This window comes from Oncorhynchus mykiss, chromosome 12 (assembly GCF_013265735.2).
Source record: "Oncorhynchus mykiss isolate Arlee chromosome 12, USDA_OmykA_1.1, whole genome shotgun sequence".
In the NCBI taxonomy this organism is placed as follows: domain Eukaryota; kingdom Metazoa; phylum Chordata; class Actinopteri; order Salmoniformes; family Salmonidae; genus Oncorhynchus; species Oncorhynchus mykiss.
In genome coordinates, this window is record NC_048576.1 from 74632678 (window position 1) to 74655732 (window position 23055).

Here is a 23055-nt window from a genome sequence, read left to right on the forward strand (position 1 = left end):
TTTATGTACTGTATATCAATAATACATAACATTATCACAGCGTCTCACATGCACTCACTGAGTATCTGTTGTCAATCTTAGCACTGTACTGGAGTGTGAACATTCATTCACAGCTGAAAGACAAGGAGAAGATAATGGCGTGTTAGTGGATACAATGGTCAAGAGAGGAAGTCATCAAAGGTGCTCATAGAGTCCTCCAAGACTTTGTACAGATATGTTGTAATCAGTGTTGTTCTGTTACTAAGAACATGTTATCCTTCCTGTCAACTGGTCCAGTTGTCTGAGACTATAGTCTCACAGTTGATAATTCACCTGCAAAATAGCACAATGCAGGTGGCCATGCCAATGAACTGTACGTGACCCATGTCAACGTACAGTTGGCAACTACTTCTAGTCCTTACTCACCCATGACAGGCACTCACTGGGGGTTGCATCCAGTAAGAATTAAACAGGGAAATGTATTTTTGAAACAGAATATTATTACCACTACCTGAACTTGTAACCAAGCGTTTTCTCCTGTTTGTTTCTACTGAACACAACCCAAGACTTGGCTGCCTGCCACAAACCTCAGGTTTCCAATCCCCATAATTCCTCATCTGTGATATTTGAGCAACTACACGGTAGGAGTGCAGAGCATGGCCCCATTTATTATTTAACAGACCCCATTCTAATGAGAGGATGGTAGAGCGTGACCCCCTCTGCTAACTGTGGAGACTTGGTTTGGCCAGGCTAGAGCCATTAAAATGACCAAACTGTATAGACACATGGTTCTATTTTTTGGGGATCCCATGTGACCACACATTTTTGTTCAATACCAGCACTAACACACCTGATTCAAGTATTGATGTGTAGATCATAAATGTATGTTGTGCTTGTGTTGTGGTCCTGTGTTTTCCCCAGGACTGGAGTTGGGAAACTTGACTAGTGTAGACCACTCCGATCTGGGGATTCCTCCTAAATGGGAGGTTTTTCTGTTTGTGGTGAGGATGTGTGTTCATGTCACCTTTGGGGGATAGGCTGTTGTTGACTCAGGTAATGGGAATCATTGATGTGCCTGCAAGCGAGACGCTACCAGATTAGAGATATTCATGAGCCAATAGAAGGCTTTGGAGAGTACATTTTAATTCCATTGTTCTCAAAGTGTTGGAGTCAACTGGGGATTAATGGCACGGGTAATTGTGGGCTACTTCCTGGACGACACGGCAAAGTCATGTTGGAACATGAGCCCACAGATATAACTCCTTAAACAGAAGCTTCTGGGCATGGAATTGTTTGCTTATGAGATTTGATTACCTTCTTTGCCTCAATTACAGTCAGAAGATGGTTGTGGTTGCTGGGTCAGAGATTTACAAATAAGTATTCAAAAGTCCCTTTTCTGAAAGGCCGAGTCATGAGACATAACATGAGCATGTCTGGCTTATAATGAATATGGTTTTGTTAGTAGTTTGTCACCCTTTTAGGCACAACAAAAACGGTGCAAATTAAACATTTAGATATTACCTGGCTGCTGAGCAGGTGCGTTAGACTCTACCAGTGGCTTTGAGCTTGGCTCTGAAGGGTCCTTTGTCATCTGCACAAACAAGAGGTACTTGTAAATGTTGTTTACTTGAGGCAACCTGACATACAGCAGAAACACCAAATGCACCTGAGATATTTTGCACAGAACTAGGGGTGTTGTACACTACTTCACAGTTTTGTAAACAGTTGCACACAGACATTGAGGGGTTGGTTTTACACCCTCCATTTAGACAGGTGTTAATGGCCCCCATGTTCTGAATACCTGTCAATGTTGAACATCCAAAATGTGGTGGAGTTGAGATCCCATACAACGATCCCTGTTCTCAATGCCAAATTAAGACCAGGAACTTGCAAACTTATTTGTAAGTGATAATGGACTGTGTTGCAGCAATTAACTTGGAATAAGAACAGAGTAGCACCTTTCTCTGCTGTTTCAAGAGGTGCTTGAATATGTAAGTGTCAGTAAACCAATTACATTTAATGCCACCTTATGGTGGGATTGAGGGATTCTGATGTTTTCCTGAATTTCAAGGCTATTCATTGGCTCTCGGTCAGTGCTGGCACACATTAAACATTCAGCCGAGGCGTAAGGTATGTCCAGAGGGACACAACCTTCAAAATGAATAATAGGAATTGAGGTTGACCCCTCACGGGGGTGTCCCATGTTCGACTTTGGTTTCCACCTCCGGGGTTAATCAATTATGGAGCAAGCCTACTGACGGTAGCCTGCCTGCTGCTTGGCCCTGGACATCCTGTGGTCCTCCATGGTCTGCCGGCACCGGGCTTCCCAATGCATAGCAGACATCCTACACCAACATCTGTGGGAGAGTGGAGCTAACTATCATTAAACCACAGTGCCAGTGCTGTAACCTGATAGACAGACAAGCCCCTATATCACTGTTTCACCAATTCTGATTGATGACAGCCCAACACAATGTCTTGTATTTGTCTTAATATAAACAGGGGCCACTGATGTTATTCCTTCTCTGTCTCCACACTGCTGCATTAGGAGTTTCAATTAATGTTTTTTTTTTTAAGGCAATAGCTATCCCTGGATAGTGTAAATCTAACCTAGAGTAACCACACTAACAGCCTATAAATAAAGAAAATCATGTAAGACATTAAAATGAACCTCTTGATGTACTGGATCTGCTATGTTGATTTTTTTAAATGACAAAGAATTATTGGATCTTTTACTTATAACAATCCCTGGAGGAAAAAAAGCTGTTTTGCCCTCAGAGGCAAGGTGGACTTCAGCAGCCTAAAGCAGGTAGCTAATGATGACGTTGAGTACCTCAATTTTCCAGCTTCAAGTATTTCCCACCTGCCTCGCAAGTTACCTAGCAACTGAACGCTCCCTTGAGTTGGTGGCGTCAGAGATAAAGGCAAATAAGTACTCACCCCAGTAGTTCACCCTCTGGAGATACAATTCTCAGCTGAGGAGTCTGGAAATCTCCAACCCATTTGATCATGTCATATGTGCAATGCACGTTTGGTAACTTACCAAATGCGTTGTCGTTCTGCAATAGTTTTGCACTTGTGAATCTTTCAGGTGTAAACTTCACAATATATGGATGTATTTCCCATATTAGTCGGTAGAGGACGCTACTGTCATGTTTAGTAAAACACCCCCCTTTGTTGATTTAACTTCGCACGTCAGTTAAGAAGAAATTCTTGTTCAGGGGCAGAACGACAGATTTTTTACCTTGTCAGCGTAAGGGATTCGATCTAGCAACCTTTCTGTTACTGGCCCAATGCTCTATCCACTAGGCTATCGACTCCTTTGGCTTAATACAGTCTGGAGGCATTTGTTCTTGCATTCAAATTCCAATTAATCAAATCTTTAAAAAACATAGGCCTATTTGTTTTTCTAGCGTTTTTTTTTCATACAAAGCAAACACAGTAATTGCCCATCAAAATACATAAGTAGATGCATGATATATTCAGTCCTAAAAGTTAATTGCTACCCAATTGATCATTTTCCAATGGTCTGTTAAGATAGCAACTGCTTTATAAATGTAGCGCCAATGAATAATTGCCCATTGTATATTGAGGTTATTCCCTTGTGATAATGACAGTCAAATGTCTGTGTTGTGTGTGTACGAAGGTCGAGTGAATTTAAGGTGAGAGAAGAAGCACAGTATAACACATATTTTCTTCTCTTTTTTTGCTTCACTTGAAAGCTAATTTGTCAGTGATTTGAACGTTGACTGTGTGTAATTAGTGAGTTCTGCTCCGAAGCAGACCCTTCGGCATGGAATCCTACTCTGCAGGAAAGATAATTATTGTTGCACATGCTGACACAATTTCTCAATCTCAATTTCCCTGTGAGTTTTCATTTAACTCCCATGTGTGATATCTGCCCTCCATTTGCTGCACTGTGGGTACATCTGATAACCACTCTATTTTCAAATCTGCACACAGTTTTGCATCCTCCCCTCATGACAGGCTACAACCAGCAAGTGTTGTGCTGAGAATAGTAACTAGATTCCTCCCAGATATGCTGATATGATCTGGCTGGTTTCATAACACATGCCTTATGAATACAGGGCACTCCAACTCCAGCAGGTCATTTCCTGAAATGTTATCATGGTGCTGTTCAAGGAAAAGACTACAAAGGCATTAGCATTCAAATTGCCACAGTCGACCCATTGTCCTCTTGCTGCCCCCAACTTTGTTCAGAGCAGAAAGACCTCAAGCGGCTACACCAACAACTTTATACACATATTTCCATGATTTTGTGCTGGTATACATTTCTCATAGGCTACTGAACATGATGTCTCATGTCAAAATATGAAATAGGTTAGTGGTTTACAATTATGTACTGACTAAATAAAAAGGCAAAACAGCCAAGACAGCCAACCAAGTTAAGCATACCCACATAATCAATATCCTACTTTGTTTATTCCTTTAGTTTGACAATTCCATAGCAATAGACTGATAACTGTCGATAAGAGCTCACAAGTCAGAGGTCACTGCACTTTCCATTTAAAACTCATTGCATTAGGGGGAGGCTGGGACTGGGAGTGTTCTCGTTACGTCACTGGTGGGGGTTGTGTTTTTCAGTCGCGCTCAGCACCTTTGGTTCCATTCCTTGTCTGGAGATTCAAGTAGATGGACACTGGTGGTTCTAGCACCGCTTCTTTTGGAATTATTCTTCTTCAGTGTGGATTTGTGCTTATCTGTGTTGGAATTATGTTGTCTGACTCAATACAGAAACGCTATAAAGGTAAGATCGTGTAATGTTTTAACTAACATCGTTTGTTTGGTTCGGTGCAACTAATAAACGTTAACGCTAAGTGTCCCGACTCGGTTCGATATTGTTTCTCGCACGGACAGAGCCAGCATTGCAAGTGCAGCACAGTAACTGTCCACTGAAATTACGTACAACTAAGTAATTGTTACCCAACTATCTACCTAGACGGCAAACACTTAACACTTTAGTTATACTATTTTTTTTTTTCGCGTTAAGGTTAGCTAGCTAGTTAACGTTAGCGACACCAGTGTTACTATGCAGCCGCATATGCAACGAACCAACAGGACAGAGAAGTTTGCTGAAGTAACGTTAACGTTACATACATGGGACCAGAATATTCTGTGCCTTGTTGACAAAACACATTTCAATGTGTTCAAATAGATTTTTCTGCAGATAGCGCGATAAGAAAGATTGACAATGCGTACTGTACACTCTACTCGTATTGCCATGTAAAAAAGTACATGATTTTAGCCAGTGTTGTCAAACAGTAATGGCAATTCAACTGCAGTTCCATATAATTACATGTTGGAACTGTTTTTTTTCTGCTATGGAACGATAGGCAGGGTTGTTTTGAAAAAAAAAAAACTTATTTTTTTCCTTCGAAGCATAGTCAGTAGACTAAACATATAAATTATTGTCATCCACGGTGCCATCTATAAAACACAACTAATCTTGCCTGTTTCCTTCATTTTACAAGGTCATCAGTGAGTTTAGTCGTCTGCCTTCTGGTCTGCAACCGCTGCCTTTGAAGTAGGTGTGAATGCTTCATCTCTCTGGAGACACCCACCACCTCCGCTACTAGAGTCTGCCACCTCACTATCAGGACCAGGCAACCAGCCAGAATGGGCAACCAGCTAACAGAGATCGCCCCCAACACTCCTTTCCTCCCCAACTTCCAGTCTCTGCATGTGGTCGTCATCGGCCTGGACTCTGCAGGAAAGACCTCCCTTCTGTACAGACTAAAGCTCCGAGAATTTGTGGAGACTATCCCCACAAAGGGCTTCAACACTGAACGGATTAAAGTAGCAGTTGGAAGCTCGCGGGCCACCACCACCTTCCAGGTGTGGGACGTGGGCGGTCAGGAGAAGCTGCGGCCCCTGTGGAAGTCATACACGCGTCGCACCGATGGCCTGGTGTTTGTTGTGGATGCTGCAGAAACTGAGCGTATGGAGGAGGCCAAAGTGGAGCTCCACCGCATCAGTCGCTCGGCAGAGAACCAGGGAGTACCAATTCTGGTGCTTGCCAACAAGCAGGACTTGGACTCTGCAGTCTCTGCTGTGGAGGTGGAGAAGGCCTTGGCCCTCCACGAGCTTAGCAACTCCACACTGCACCACACCCAGGGATGCAGCGCGCTGAACGGTCAGGGGCTCCAACCCGGCCTGGAGAAACTATATGAAATGATCCTAAAGAGGAAGAAGCTGCTCAGACACAGTAAGAAGAAGAGATGAACTGTGCGGCTGAGCTTCCGAAAGGCGCTTCGCCCGCAGAATGGACCTCGTTGGTGTTCCTTGGAATTTTATGGGAATTTTGTGCCCCGGAGGACCTGCTTCTGGTTTCCCAGTGACGGTCAGTCCAGAGGATGGAGAAATAGACCTGTTATACTATACGTTGGACACCGCACAGACTACGTTCAGCCCTTTACAGTGGCTTTTTTCCCCCGATAAACTTTCCCACCTTTTTTATCAAGTTGTGCCGACACGGTCTAGTCCAAACGTCCAGTGACGTATGGTACTTCTAATTTAGTTTACCTTGTAGTTCACTTTGTTTCATGGAGGTGGTTCACCGTTGGAAAAGACGACGCTTTTGTAGATCAAAAGAGGGACTGTATTTCAACCCAATGTTCAGATGGCATTGGAACTGAAATGCCTGCTAGCACGAGGCCTGAGGCTGCTAGCCATGATGCAAGTTTTCACCACAGTTTTGCTTGTCATGGTAGACTTAAATGTGTGAAGTTGTTACAACCAATATGTTTTTACATTCTGTACATATTTTTTGTTGTAATACTTACAAATGAATAAATTATTGAAGACACTATCTAGAAGTCCCCTTTTCTTCTGTTTATTTGACCATGCTGATCAAGTGTTATAGTTTGCCCTTGTTATATCAATGTTTGTGCAGTTTATGGTATTCTCAACAGAACACAGGTCCCTATAATTTATAGGTCCAATGTCCAAATTTATAGGTCCAAATTTAGCTTTTTTGACTTTTTTTTTCTTCTCTTAACCTCATTGGAAGAAGTGTCCTTTCAAGTCAGAAACATGAGCTGTTGTTCAATTACTAATCTTTCCTTTAACATCTGCCTGCTTGATCCCACCCTGGCAGAGATCGTTTAAAGAACAAACAATCTCTTTGGCTTCTCCTTGTAACTTTTGCATCACTCACAAGAGGAACTGCTTACCTGTATTTTTCAATGGCATTTAATTAGCGATTTGCACATCAAAAGTCTCCTAGATGACATTCATTGGCAGTTTTCCAGTCATTTTATAGACACTGCTCAAAAAAATAAAGGGAACACTAAAATAACACATCCTAGATCTGAATGAATGAACTATTCTTGTTAAGTACTTTCTTTACATAGTTGAATATGCTGACAACAAAATCACACATTATCAATGGAAATCACATTTATCAACCCATGGAGGTCTGGATTTGAAGTCACACTCAAAATTAAAGTGGAAAACCACACTACAGGCTGATCCAACTTTGATGTAATGTCCTTTTAAAACAAGTCAAAATAAGGCTCAGTAGTGTGTGTGGCCTCCATGTGTCTGTATGACTTCCCTACAAAGCCTGGGCATGCTCCTGATGAAGGTGGCGGATGGTCTCCTGAGGGATCTCCACCCAGACCTGGACTAAAGCATCCGCCAACTCCTGGACAGTCTGTGGTGCAACATGGCGTTGGTGGATGGAGCGAGACATGATGTCCCAGATGTGCTCAATTGGATTCAGGTCTGGGGAACTGGTGGGCCAGTCCATAGCATCAATGTCTTCCTCTTGCAGGAACTGCTGACACACTCCAGCCACATGAGGTCTAGCATTGTCTTGCATTAGGAGGATCCCAGGGCCAACCGCACCAGCATATGGTCTCACAAGGGGTCTGAGGATCTCATCTCGGTACCTAATGGCAGTCAGGCTAGCTCTGGCGAGCACATGGAGGGCTGTGCGGCCCCCCAAAGAAATGCCACCCCACACCATGACTGACCCACCGCCAAACCGGTCATGCTGGAGGATGTTGCAGGCAGCAGAACGTTCTCCATGGCGTCTCCAGACTCTGTCACGTCTGTCACATGTGCTCATTGTGAACCTGCTTTCATCTGAGAAGAGCACAGGGCGCCAGTGGCGAATTTGCCAATCTTGGTGTTCTCTGGCAAATGAAAAACGTCCTGCACGGTGTTGGGCTGTAAGCACAACCCCCACCTGTGGACATCGGGCCCTCATACCACCCTCATGGAGTCTGTTTCTGACCGTTTGAGCAGACACATGCACATTTATGGCCTGCTGGAGGTCATTTTGCAGGGCTCTGGCAGTGCTCCTCCTGCTCCTCCTTGCACAAAGGCGGAGGTAGCGGTCCTGCTGCTGGGTTGTTGCCCTCCTCCGGCCTCCTCCACGTCTCCTGATGTGCTGGCCTGTCTCCTGTTAGTGCCTCCATGCTCTGGACACTATGCTGACAGACACAGCAAACCTTCTTGCCACAGCTCGCATTGATGTGCCATCCTGGATGAGCTGCACTACCTGAGCCACTTGTGTGGGTTGTAGACTCCGTCTCATGCTACCACTAGAGTGAAAGCACCGCCAGCATTCAAAAGAGACCAAAACATCAGCCAGGAAGCATAGGAACTGAGAAGTGGTCTGTGTTCCCCACCTGCAGAACCACTCCTTTATTGGGGGTGTCTTGCTAATTGCCTATAATTTCCACCTGTTGTCTATTCCATTTGCACAACAGCATGTGAAATTTATTGTCAATCAGTGTTGCTTCCTAAGTGGACAGTTTGATTTCACAGAAGTGTGATTGACTTGGAGTTACATTGTGTTGTTTAAGTGTTCCCTTTATTTTTTTGAGCAGTGTATGTATATATATATATATATATTAGGGTAGCTCCATTAATTGATCAGTTAATTTATTAGTCAGACAAATTGGTATAATGAGCTTACAAAGATAATTGGTAATAGTTGTGAGGAATGTGTTTTCTTGAAGGGCATCTCACCTTCCAGTGAAAGAGCAGTGTTATAGTAGCCCAAAAACCACAGGCAATTCTAAACCTGAGACTGTTCTAAGTTACTGTTCCTGACACAGTGTGCCACTTGGCAATAGTACCACAATGAAAATAACCTAGTTCTTGCCAGGTGCTAATATGTATCTGGTTTCTCAGATATACTGTATTTTATCAGTAGAGAAAATCTAGAGGTTTGAACAAGTGACCCATATTACTTGTATAGTGGAAATCAGTGGATTTAGTAGAAGTTATTTGATTTTGTATGTGTTCACAGAATACTAAGAAACAGGATCAAGGATCTACAGAGTTTGGCCTGTATAAATATTTGAAAGCCATATGAAAGGAAATCTGCGTGCAGGACGGACTTCAAACGTACCACATAATTCAAATCAATAATGGAGGCTAGGAGCCTACACCAGCACACGAAAACCTTCGCTTTAGTCGATTTTTGGCCATTCTATTTGTCAGGTAAGGAGATTAATGCAATGTCACTGTCTTTGAATTGTCTCTCACACCTCACACATTTTTGGGGCTATGTATTGCTACTTTTTTTTAGGTTTTGTGTTGCTCTTATATTCCAATAGCATCACCTACGTTTTAGAGGCATTTCCACCCTTAAGCTTACTGTATACTTCCCAGTCAAAACAGTTTGCGCAAATATTATGACTTTTTGTTCGTTTTGGTGTTCTGCAGTTTTTTTTGTTGGGCTGTTCGAGCACACAATATTTTTTATAAAGCCTAGTCGAAGTTTACGCACCTTCGTCTGTGATTGGTCATAAGTAAGGATTCTTCAATTAAGTGTTTGTCATTCAATGAGAGACCAGTTTTAATGCACATTTTTTCACTTGAGAAATACTGCACCAAGCATCTTAGATGTAAAATTATGTGACGAACTCCTACTCGGCAAAAACGTAAAAGTTGATTACAGATTTCTTGATTTTTCTTAAGATTAATTCAGACTATTTTGAGGTAGTGTATTTTGTCTATTTGTTGCTATGGCGTCTCAAGAGGCACAAAGTAATGTTGGCATATTTTTTTCTAGTTTTTCAACCAATGGTCTTTTAAGGGCGTATGTGAGACACAGATGTTCACTTCGCCTAGCCTAGTTCTGCTAAGAGCAAACCGAACCTGGTGTGAGGACGCCTTTATTCACTCTACTTGCCTGCAGGCCGATCTAGGAAGACAAGTCATGCAGGAATGTAAGAAGGGCCCACCAATACCCAGCCATCCCCCGTCACGGCCACAGTCTCACCACCAACCATACACTTCTACTGATACCAAATCCAATGACCTTGTTTAGAACCTCCCTGTGTGTCTCGGCAGCTTGGCCTGGATTAGTCAGCAGTATTGACTCAAACCAGCACAGAAAACACAGTAGCCAAGTTTAATTCAATTCAACTTTTATTTGATTAGTGTGTTTTTGCGATTTCATCATCAAAGTGCTCTGCTCTCCCAAGGCACGAGACCAAAACCATGTAAAGCAGGTCTACATTAATTGAAGTTAAGGAAACATCTTTCATTAGAAGTTAGGCTTTATAGAGCTTTGACCACACCATTTGGTTTTGCCAATAACAGTAATCCAGCTTGGCTGCTAACATTGCCAGCCCTAATGTCTAAATATGCCCTGCACACTACATTTCACCCCCCTGGCCAGTGCTGTAATTTAGGGTGTTTCTGATGTGTATCTCCACATTCTATGGGAGGCTCCAGCTTTATGGGCCATTTAAGTTGGCTCACAGATAGTGCTTCCAGAATAGAACATTACCTCTCACTCCCCAAGCAGCTGTGAGCACTGACCAGGTAATAAGGCAGGGAAATTAGTCTGTGCTAAGGGAATGTTTTACCCTTGAGAAAAAGTACTTGAACTGAAGTGTGGGTCTAGTAGTTTACTTTGACATACTTCACAGGGAACGGTTTGTAAGGGTGGGTACAAGTCAAGCAGAAAGAGCTGAAGAATTTGACAGGTTCTCTCTCTGCATTGTTGCTCCCATAGTATAGTGTGCAGCTAGTGCGTCAGAGCAGTGAAGGGTGTGCAGAGGCAAGCTACCAAGCTGGCGTAAAGCTCTATTATATCAAACCAACCCTGTGATCCACACCCACTCTCTAACGAATAGCTGAGCAGTGACACAGGCCTGGCAATGCGCTGTCCCCCAGGCACTACAGGAGATACCCAGTCTGACAGCCAATGAGCTGAAAGTACTACTTCATTAGTTTTTTGGGGTGTCTGTACTTTACTCGTTACATATTTGTCGCCAGACCCACTGGCTCCAGGTCATCTATAAGTCTTTGCTTGGTAAAGCTCAGACTTATCTCAGCTCACTGGTCACCATAACAACACTCACCTGTAGCACGCGCTCCAGCAGGTATATCTCACTGGTTATCCCCAAAGCCAACACCTCCTTTGGCTGCGTTTCCTTCCAGTTCTCTGCTTCCAATGACTGGAACGAATTGCAAAAATCAGCTGAAGTTGGAGACTTACATCTCAGTCACTAACTTTAAGCATCAGCTATCTGAGCAGCGTTACCCATCGCTACAGCTGTACAAAGCCCATCTGCAAATAACTCATTCAACTACCTACCTCATCCCCATATTGTTTTTATTAACTTTTTTGCTCTTTTGCACACCAGTACTTCTACTTGCACATCATCATCTGCACATCTATCAGTGTTAATTTGCTACATTGTAATTACTTTGCTACTATGTCCTATTAATTGCCTTGCCTCCTTACTCCATTTGCACACACTGTATATAGATTTTTCTATTGTGTTATTGACTGTACTTTTGTTTATCCCATGTATGCCACGTGTTGTTTTTTGTCACCCTGCTTTGCTTTATCTTGGCCAGGTTGCAGTTTTTAATGAGAACTTGTTCTCAACTGGCCTACCTGGTTATATAAAGGTGAAAAATACATAAACTTTACTATTTATATTTTTGACAACTTTTACTTCACTACATTCCTAAAGAAAATAATGTACTTTTTACTCCATATATTTTCCCTGACACCCAAAATTACTCGTTACATGTTGAATGCTTAGCAGGACAGGAAAATGGTCCAATTCACACCCTTATCAAGAGAACACGTGGTTAACCCCAAGCTTGATGTCAACGTCAGTGATTTTTAAGCCAGCCCAACAGTAGTGATACCAACTACACCACATATGGAAAATAATCATGAAAATCAAATGCGAATCTTGTATGGCATCTTGTATGGCAGTGGTGTATTTGTATATGTGTTCATGTACACATTTTATGACATACACAATTGAGTACATGATGTGGTGCATTTCCTACAAAGATATGGCAGTATTTGAGACAAAATATCTGAATTATGAGTAATTTACGAATATCATAAGGAATGTGTATGTGCAATAAATGCTTTCCTTATAGGTTTCACATTGTTTTTTTTAAGTCAACATATAAAACAAATATCACAATTATTATAAGAAAAATATTATACTTTTATAAACATTGTCTGGCATGAGTTTCTATGGTTAAGGCTGGGCAGCACCTCTTGCTAGACAGTTGATGTATCTACAGCTATGCCTTTGGTCTTGTAAAGGCTTTCTTCCTGGGAAGGAGAGGCGGACCAAAACGCAGCGTGGTTAGGGTTAAACATCTTTAATAAAGACGAATACAGAGAAAACACTACAAATATACAAAACAATAAATGTGAAAACCGAAAATAGTCCTGTGTGGTGAAACAAACACAGATACGGAAATAATCACCCACAAAAACCCAACACAAAACAGGCTACCTAAATATGGTTCCCAATCAGAGACAATGACTAACACCTGCCTCTGATTGAGAACCATATCAGGCCAAACACAGAAACAGACAAACTAGACACAACAAAGAATGCCCACCCAGCTCACGTCCTGACCAACACTAAAACAAGGAAAACACACAAGAACTATGGTCAGAACGTGACAGGTCTCCCATCCAGGGTTCTAACCAAGCCCAGCTTAGCTATGATATTTGTCACCAAGCCAGCTTAGCTATGATATTTGTCACCAAGCCAGCTTAGCTATGATATTTGTCACTAAGCCAGCTTAGCTATGATATTTGTCACATTACTAATGTGCTATCATGAGAATGGTTGTTGGAGATCTCCACTTAATAACTAAATAGATGAACTGCTGCTATTAAAGTCATTCATCAATTTCCTCCTCTCCTCCTCTCTTCCTCCTCCTCTTCACCATCTTCTCCTCCTCCTCCTCTTCACCCTCTCCTCCTCCTGCTCCTCCTCCTTCCACTCATCCTCGCAGCGAACTTTGCTTATACTTTCCAATAAGTGTCACATTGCATGTGTCAGTGACATCAGACAGTGGTATGCAAGTGCTTCGAAATGAGTATGTCCCATGTATGAGACCTTAGAAGGCTTAGCTTACATGTCTCTTGTATGGTTTATATAATATAATACATGCAACATATAAGTCAGATATTACAAGAATCTTCTATGAATCTTGTAAGTATATTTGCTGCCATGTGTATTGCTTACAAGTTACAGGTAGAACATGTAAGAATCTTGTCATATTCTTCTATCTTTTCCATATGAGATATTCCCTGCTTTTGCATGAATACAGCTGGTTGACAGATGAGCAGAGTGCTCTCTTAGTGTGGTTCTGTTTCTCTCCAATGACCTGAGGTTGTGCTTGTGGGAGATTTAGCGCCACTTGCAAGTTCAGCTTCACGTGTGATCTCAAACAAAGCCGTCTGTTATGTTTTTGATGTTCATCTTTTGAAGATGTGATGATGTACGATACATGTAGCTTCTCTTATTAAACCGTAGTCCATTTTTGATGAAAGTGACAGAAGACCGCATCAGAAATCTTCAATTTGATGAAAGCAAATCTAACTGAAACCATGGTGAAAGAGAAATCACTATCTCTCATTCTGCCGGTATGAACCGCTCTTTGCATACATAACATCCTATCTTCCCTCTGTACCTTAATGGGTTATTGGGGTTAATAGGCAGATCCAGGGGTCTCTCTGCGTTGGACATCCTAATACTCTATTTGACACTGAGGGCCAGGAGGTAAGTGATGTCTTCTGTTCTGGCCCATCCATAGAGGTCAACCTGGCTCCATTACTATCTCTGACCTTAGCCAGGCTGGCTGAACACAGATAATACTTTCAATAACACCCACCACCACTGAGTAATAGATAAGTGCCAATTCCAATGAATGACTCTGTAACCATGTGACCTGAAATGGGTTACTGTGCAATCAGCTCCTGCACTGGTGTCTGGAAGGTGATCTGTCTCCTGCTATTGGGAATAATGAATGGTGAATGGGGATATTCATACATGGATTGGCCTTGGTCACACATCTGTGTGTCTTGCAGTCCTGGGTTTAGTTTTTGTCATTTAAATACTGATATTCTGTATTTTTGAGTATTTTCAAATAATGTGGTGCCGAATCAACTATTTCTATTTGAAGTATATGAAAGCATTTTTTGAAATAGCTTCGTATATATAGCCTAATACTTGAAAATATTTTTAAATACTTGTTTCCAAATATGTTATTTCAAATAACCCTAGGACCAAACAGACCTGAGTTCAAATGCATGGGAGTTTTTAAATAATAGCATATTTGTGTTTGAAAATACATGCCAATACTTTCCAAGTGTATTTCCAAATACATTCCAATATACAACTATTTGTTTTTTAAAGAACGATATCTGAATATTTACTTTGACATGTATGTGACTATAATTTCAATATTTTAGTAATTTGAACCCAGGTGTGGTGTCTTGCAAGGAGATGTGATACGTTGACAGGCTAACATCACATTATTATTAGAAGTCAGGTTAACTGTTAAATACTGTGTGACGGTGAGGACAACTGATGAATCATGAGTGGAAACATAGTGTTTGTGTTTGTTGCACCCCTGTGCCTTCAACCAGTTACTCCATGTTCCAACGTGAACAGAGCAAACCCAACTAAGACCTGTCAACAAACATGGTCGCTCGGGAAACAAGCACAGTACCTTGTGAGACATTGTTCTCTCAGGCGTTAAGGAGGCAATTAAACAGACTTGTTTCTGCCTCACATGGTCGTCACTCAGATGCTGTTTATTTGGCACTGTGCTGCGAGTTTTAGGTAGACGTTTTCCCATAGACACAGATCTAGGATCAGCTTACCCTCCCCTAATCCTGGTGTTAGGCATCAAAGAGAATTGTAAAAACTAGCTCTATATCAGCTTCTATGTGTAACTTCATCTAGATTCTGTGTGGCTTATCTGCTACAAACGTAGTCATTTAGCACCAGACCTCAGGGCTTGCTCTGAATCAACATGAGTCTTGTTGTAACCCACAACCCCAGGGTACAATGAAATGATTTGGACAGTAAAGCACACACCTACTTTGGTTCTTAGGTAAGTATGTATTTTTCTGTACCAAAGTTTTCCATTAAAAACAAAAGGTCAAACAAATATGTTTTTAAATGAATAGACCACTCTGCCATTGGTTTGTAAGTGCAAATATAAGGCCTATCTTATGTTATTGTTTCTCTTCTTCTGTGATATCTTGTTTGGCCCTAAACGTTCCTCTCTCAATGTGAAGGCACTCCATGCTGACAGTTAGTTCTGGGTAGATGTCCTTGCTTGCTTATCACTCATATTGCAAAATGTTACTATCCGCCTCTGGACAATGTTATTTTTCGATGTAGGTAGTAGAGACCTAAAACTGTCAGAAATCAGTAGGTTAGAGTACAGTGGAGGACAAGTGTGTGGTCTATGTTAGTCAATATGTGTAGAGGTGACAGTGAGAGACTGACTTGGTGTTTACCACAGTGGCCTTGAGATAAGAATGCATTTGTGCATCAAAACAATATCTTTGTGTTCCTCTCATTTTTATTCACTCTCTATCTCTCTTTCTCTCTCTCTTTCTCTCTCTCTCTCTTATTAGTAATTACAAATTGGATACACATAAAGAAATACTTCATAACAGTACTACAAGTGATGTAACCGCCCTCTCTCTCTCTCTCTCTCTCTCTCTCTCTCTCTCTCTCTCTCTCTCTCTCTCTCTCTCTCTCCTCCCTCCCCCGCCCGCCCGCCTCAGCCCAAGCTGTGAGCTCCCAGGATACTTCATCCACTATTACACTCAGGAATGTTCTCATTAAACGCTTTGGGAACTCTGTCCAACCCATTCTACAATTTTGCCACGCCAGTGGCTAATTGAATTAATTGCCCTCTTTTGGTGGCGGTGGAACACAAGCGAGAAGTACAGTTCTGGAACTATTTGGAGAGTTTAACTAAATTGAATTGTGCTTTTTGTGTAAAGCCCACAGAAAAGGAATAATAACATGTGGGGTGGTTACATCACTTGCAGTACTGTTATGAAGTATTTCTTTATGTGTATCCAATTTGTAATTACTGATAAACTCTGTATTGTTTCTCTTTATCACTGACCATGTATCTCATGACAGACAAGTGACATTATGTAAGTTAACAGAGCCCACAGTGTCACTGTGATTGTAACTGTTTACAGTTGTTAGTCACAGTATTGCTGCTTTTTCTCCCCGTCGCTCCTCACAGCCCCAGCAGTCAGCTGATCACAGTTTGTTTTCACTATAAAGTACTGGCCCAGGGGAGTAAGGATTATCTAACAGCCAAGATGGGTGTTGGGATAGGGGAGAGCAAGGGAGGAGAGGGTGGTATTAGGACACAAAACTGGTTGTTTTACTCTCTGGGGCTTGGATGTCTGCCTGAACAGTCCAGCAAAGCTTTAATTGGAGCATCAGAGGTTGGAGAATCTGCTCTGCTTGGCTCTCCTTTGCCTTTAGCTTTGCTCTCAGGAAACAGACTGTCAGAGCACCACACAGGGACACAGCACTGCAGGGCAAACAGTTACAGTCTGGATCTCAGCTGGGCCATAGCAGCTGTTAAACCCTCCAGTTGATGACTTTACCTGAGAAACAACCGCTGTTGTTTTGAAATGATTCAGGGATTTTATATGACGGGTCATAGTGTGGTGTAGACTGATGATTAGTTTACCACTCTGCGCCCTGGGCACTCTACCTCTCGATTTGCGCCATTATGGAGTCTACGGCACACTATCATGGCAGGGAAAGTTTGAGTAATTTCTGAATGAGAGAGGACATGCGAAAATGAGTATTGGTTTTCCACATCTTTGTGTGAGCTGTGCCCTTTGACCTGTTAAACATACAGAGAAGAGTAATCACTACATACAGTGGGGAGAACAACTATTTGATACACTGCCGATTTTGCAGGTTTTCCTACTTACAAAGCATGTAGAGGTCTGTAATTTCTATCATAGGTACACTTCAACTGTGAGAGACGGAAACAAAAATCCAGTAAATCACATTGTATGATTTTTAAGTAATTAATTTGCATTTTATTGCATGACATAAATATTTGATACATCAGAAAAGCAGAACTTAATATTTGGTACAGAAACCTTTGTTTGCAATTACAGAGATCATATGTTTCCTGTAGTTCTTGACCAGGTTTGCACACACTGCAGCAGGGATTTTGGCCCACTCCTCCATACCTTCTCCAGATCCTTCAGATTTCGGGGCTGTCGCTGGGCAGTGCGGACTTTCAGCTCCCTCCAAAGAATTTCTATTGGGTTCAGGTCTGGAGACTGGCTAGGCCACTCCAGGACCTTGAGATGCTTCTTACGCCGCCACTCCTTAGTTGCCCTGCCTGTGTGTTTCGGGTCATTGTCATGCTGGAAGACCCAGTCACGACCCATCTTCAATGCTCTTACTGAGGGAAGGAGGTTGTTGGCCAAGATCTCGCGATACATGGCCCCATCCACCCTCCCCTCAATACGGTGCAGTCGTCCTGTCCCCTTTGCAGAAAAGCATCCCCAAAGAATTATGTTTCCACCTCCATGCTTCACGGTTGGGATGGTGTTCTTGGGGTTGTACTCATCCTTCTTCTTCCTCCAAACACGGCAAGTGGAGTTTAGACCAAAAAGCTCTATTTTTGTCTCATCAGACCACATGACCTTCTCCCATTCCTCCTCTGGATCATCCAGATGGTCATTGGCAAACTTCAGACGGGCCTGGACATGAGCTGGCTTGAGCAGGGGGACCTTGCGTGGGCTGCAGGATTTTAATCCATGGCGGTGTAGTGTGTTACTAATGGTTTTCTTTGAGACTGTGGTCCCAGCTCTCTTCAGGTCATTGACCAGGTCCTGCTGTGTAGTTCTGGGCTGATCCCTCACCTTCCTCATGATCATTGATGCCCCACGAGGTGAGATCTTGCATGGAGCTGCAGACCGAGGGTGATTGACCGTCATCTTGAACTTCTTACATTTTCTAATAATTGCGCCAACAGATGTTGCCTTCTCACCAAGCTGCTTGCCTGTTGTCCTGTAGCCCATCCCAGCCTTGTGCAGGTCTACAATTTAACCCTGATGTCCTTACACAGCTCTCTGGTCTTGGCCATTGTAGAGTGGTTGGAGTCTGTTTGATTGAGTGTGTGGACAGGTGTCTTTTATACAGGTAACGAGTTCAAACAGGTGCAGTTAATACAGGTAATGAGTGGAGAACAGGAGGGCTTCTTAAAGAAAAACTAACAGGTCTGTGAGAGCCGGAATTCTTACTGGTTGGTAGGTGATTAAATACTTATGTCATGCAATAAAATGCTAATTAATTACTTAGGAATCATACAATGTGATTTTCTGGATTTTTGTTTTAGATTCCGTCTCTCACAGTTGAAGTGTACCTATGATAAAAATTACAGACCTCTACATGCTTTGTAAGTAGGAAAACCACCAGTCCTCACCCCCAGTCCTGCATTTAGAGGTTGACTCCTGTTTGATAACTCAGCAAGGTGCCACTCTATGCCAGACATTCAAAGAATGTATCACCAGTTTGTCTGCATATCCCCCCCCCCCCCTTCCCTCCCACATTCAGAGGTGTTGGGTTAAATGTGGAAGACAAATTCGGGTTGAATGCAACTGACTAGATATCCCCTTTCCCCTTTCCTTTCCCCTCTCTGTCCTGTGTATCATATGGTGGAGGTTGATCTTGTGGAAGGGTATAATATTGGCATTGTTTTCCATACTACATATCAGAATATCAATCAGATCACACATTTGAAATGAAAAGAAAGTCATTTAGATACTATAGTATATCCATGTCTAATGTCCACACTCTTCGTAGTCCTTATGTGTCTGATATTTGACTGCCAATGCTTACAGTGCATCATAACCATTACACCATTTGTTGGCTAAATACAGTATATCAGTCAAAATGTTTAGTTCCCCCATCTAAACAAAACATTCTGTTACAGTAGGTGTCATACCCTTCATTGGTTGGGTTAGCGCCCCCCCCCCCCCTTGGGTTGTGCCGTGGCGGAGATCTTTGTGGAATATACTCGGCCTTGTCTCAGGATGGCAAGTTGGTGGTTGAAGATATCCCTCTAGTGGTGTGGGTGGGGTTATAAGTGGGTGGGGTTATATCTTGCCTGTTTGGCCCTGTCCGGGGGTATCATCGGATGGGGCCACAGTGTCTCCTGACCACTCCTGTCTCAGCCTCCAGTATTTATGCTGCAGTAGTTTATGTGTCAGGGGGCTAGGGTCAGTCTGTTATATCTGGAGTACTTCTCCTGTCTTATCCGGTGTCCTGTGTGAATTTAAGTATGCTCTCTCTAATTCTCTCTCTCTCTCTCTTTCTTTCTCTCTCTCGGAGGACCTGAGCCCTAGGACCATGCCTCAGGACTACCTGGCATGATGACTCCTTGTAGTCCCCAGTCCACCTGGCCGTGCTGCTGCTCCAATTTCAACTGTTCTGCCTGCGGAACCCTGACCTGTTCACCGGACGTGCTACCTGTCCCAGACCTGCTGTTTTCATCTCTCTAGAGACAGCAGGAGCGGCAGAGATACTCTTAATGATCGGCTATGAAAAGCGAACTGACATTTACTCCTGAGGTGCTGACTTGCTGCACCCTCAACAACTACTGTGGTAATTATTATTTGACCATGCTGGTCATTTATGAACATTTGAACATCTTGGCCATGTTCTGTTATAATCTCCACCCGGCACAGCCAGAAGAGGACTGGCCACCCCTCATAGCCTGGTTCCTCTCTAGGTTTCTTCCTAGGTTTTGGCCTTTCTAAGGAGTTTTTCCTAGCCACCGTGCTTCAACACCTGCATTGCTTGCTGTTTGGGGTTTTAGGCTGGGTTTCTGTACAGCACTTTGAGATAGCAGCTGATGTAAGAAGGGCTATATAAATACATTTTATTGGTTTCCACAGTTAATCTAAAGCAATGGCTGACGTGCAGTATCAAAGGTACTTACTGTCAACCATGCAAACTAACACCAGCTATAATACCATTACCAGTGTCAGTCAGGCTTTAAAAGAACAATATGGATATGATAAACGCTCCATGTAAAGATAATCAAGTCTGTTTGAGACTGTTGTTGATTATAAAGGACCCAATAACCTTTTAAGCTTCAAATCCTTCTTCTCTTTCCATTTGACCTCTGCTCTGTTCTATTCAGATATGCATACATTTTACAGGTAATCCATTTAAAGGCATGATGCACACAATGAAGCAATCCAAGTTAAGTGCCCTGCTCAAGGGTACTGCAGTAATATGCACCTATTAGGATTTTAACATGCAACAATCTGGTAAACCCTCTTCCTCTACATACAAATTCATACAGCCTATTTAAAATTCCCCTCTAAAGGCTCTTTCAACGTTTTTGTTTTTTTAATATTATTGAAGAGTTTTCACGGCCCTCAAAATACCAGCTTCATACCAATATCTGAAATGATTACCGGAAATACGAAGGCTATGGGCTCTATTCAATCTGTATCGCTGAAGCATTACAAATTGCGCAATAGACATTTAAAGGTAATGTCCGATTAACCCAGCATATGCAGCGGTTACCATGAATGCAGTCTCCAGTAATGCGGTAACGCTGCCTTTAAATTTAAATTATGCTGTAATGCTGAACTTTTATGGATTGAATAGAGCCCTATGAAAGCTACAGAACACTATTCTACTATATGAATGCATAAAACATTTTGTTTGCTTATTTCTCCTAAATTGACATTTCTATCCTCATTGGGTATTCTCTAACATATACACTGAGTATACAAAACATTTACTGACCAAGTGAATCCAGGTAAAAGCCATGATCCCTTATTGATGTCACTTGTTAAATCCACTTTAGTCAGTGTAGATTAAGGGGAGGAAATCGGTTCAAGAAAGATTTTTAAGCGTTGAGACAATTGAGACATGGATTGTGTATGTGTGCCTTTCAGAGGATGAATGGGCAAAAGATTGAAAGATATACTGTAAGTGCCTTTGAACGGGGTATGGTAGTAGCTGCCAGGCGCACCAATTTGAGTGTGTCAAGAACTGCGACGATGCAATTGTTTTCACACTCAACAGTTTCCCGTGTGTATCAAGCAGTGGAGGTTCCTCAGAGGAAGAAGGGGAGTTCCATCCTTTTCAGTGAATTTCATAAAAATAGTGTAACATTTAAAAAAGTTATCCTTTTTAGATAAAACCATACTAAATATATTCACGTCATCAAATAATTAATTAAAACACACTGTTTTGCAATGGTCTTCAGTAGCCTCAACAGCACTCTGTAGGATGGCACCATGGTGTAGCCAGAGGACAGCTAGTTTCTGTCCTCCTCTGGTTACATTGACTTCACTACAAAACCTAAGAAGCTCAGAGTTTTCACTACCTTCCACAGAATTACACATTTATTATGATGACTTCCGGAGGACGTCTTCCAACCTATCAGAGCTCTTGCAGCATGAACTGACATGCTGTCCACCTGATCAAAGGATCAGAGAATTAATCTAGTACTGAAAGCATAAGCTACAGCTAGCACTGCAGTGCATATATTGTGGTGAACAGTTGACTCAAACAGAGAGAAAGACAATAGTTGAACAGTTTTGAACAAATTAATTGATTAAAAAATGAAAGAGAGATAGAGAGAGAGCTAGCTATATTTTGTTGTATTTTTTTCACTTTCACTTACTTAGTTAGCAAATGCAGCTAGCTAGTTTAGCCTACTCAAACACACGTCTCAAAACAGAGGGGGATGTTATGTTAGCTAGCTGACTATGGCTGTCCAACACTGGAACTATTCCAAGTCAAGGTAAGCTTTTGATTTGATTAATTTATTGCCACCAGGTCCGCCGGGTAACTGCTTAAATGCTGGCTGACTGTACACTGTACTGCTTGATTGTAGCGTGTTTACTAACGCGTTAGTTTTAGTAACTGTGTTGACTATGAAGTTAGCCAATAATGGTGATAACGATGTAGGCTGTGTGTAGAGGTTAGCGGTTATGATATGAAGGTTTGGCTTGGAAAGGTTTCTTCACCTGGTCACAAAGAGCTGCTGTGTTGTGCAATGAAGTCCACGAGCGAAGGGAAATGGTGAGAGGAGGAGAGCGCATAGATGCAAGAAGGAATTATATAATGAGCAAAGTGATCATGCTGTTTGTATATGATGCTATGAAAGTGAACTGTGTTTGCGGGTGATCAGGTGTGTATCCATTTCGCCGATTCTGTTGAAAAACTGTTCTTAAACGGAAGCTACGGAACTGAACAGGGATAAAAATACATTCATTTGCAACTAATAATTACACCCTAGATCAGCTAGATGCAAGCAAGAGTGTGCAAGGCGGTATTGAATGTATCACTATCACCTTGATTACTCAAATGTTCTCTCGACCTGTGCACCTATGTTGTAAACTTTCATTCGTAGGTTAGGTTGTAGCAACCTCATGATGGGTACAGGGAAAATTTGAGTATCATGTAGTAGCCTAAACCTATCAATGTTACATTGAGCTAGGGGAATGGAATATGAATGACAGTCATCTAACATGCTGTAATAGAAATAAGGCCATGCTCATAAAAAAATTAATCTAATAATCTTGCTCCCTCATTCTAAACAGCACAAACCCCCCACTGTTATCAGGAATGGTCCACCACCCAAAGGACATCCAGCCAACTTGACACAATTGTGGGGAAGCATTGGAGTCAACATTGGCCAGCATCCCTGTGGAACACTTTTGACAACATTTCGAGTCCATGCCCCGACGAATTGAAGCTGTTCTGA

General features: G+C 42.2%; 1 protein-coding gene across 1 annotated transcript; it reads left to right on the forward strand.

Annotated features, from left to right (window-relative positions):
• The first annotated feature begins 4546 nt into the window (after nt 1-4546).
• On the forward strand, nt 4547-6812 carry LOC110538406 (ADP-ribosylation factor-like protein 4D). The gene is made up of 2 exons (XM_021625213.2): nt 4547-4747; nt 5472-6812. Exon 2 carries the CDS (start codon nt 5617-5619, stop codon nt 6220-6222), a length of 606 nt encoding a protein of 201 aa, XP_021480888.1. The 5' UTR covers nt 4547-4747; nt 5472-5616; the 3' UTR covers nt 6223-6812.
• Nucleotides 6813-23055: the final 16243 nt, after the last annotated feature.

Excerpts from the sequence above, each read along its gene's own strand:
- LOC110538406 (XM_021625213.2), top strand. The coding sequence starts at position 5,617 with ATGGGCAACCAGCTAACAGAGATCGCCCCCAACACTCCTTTCCTCCCC.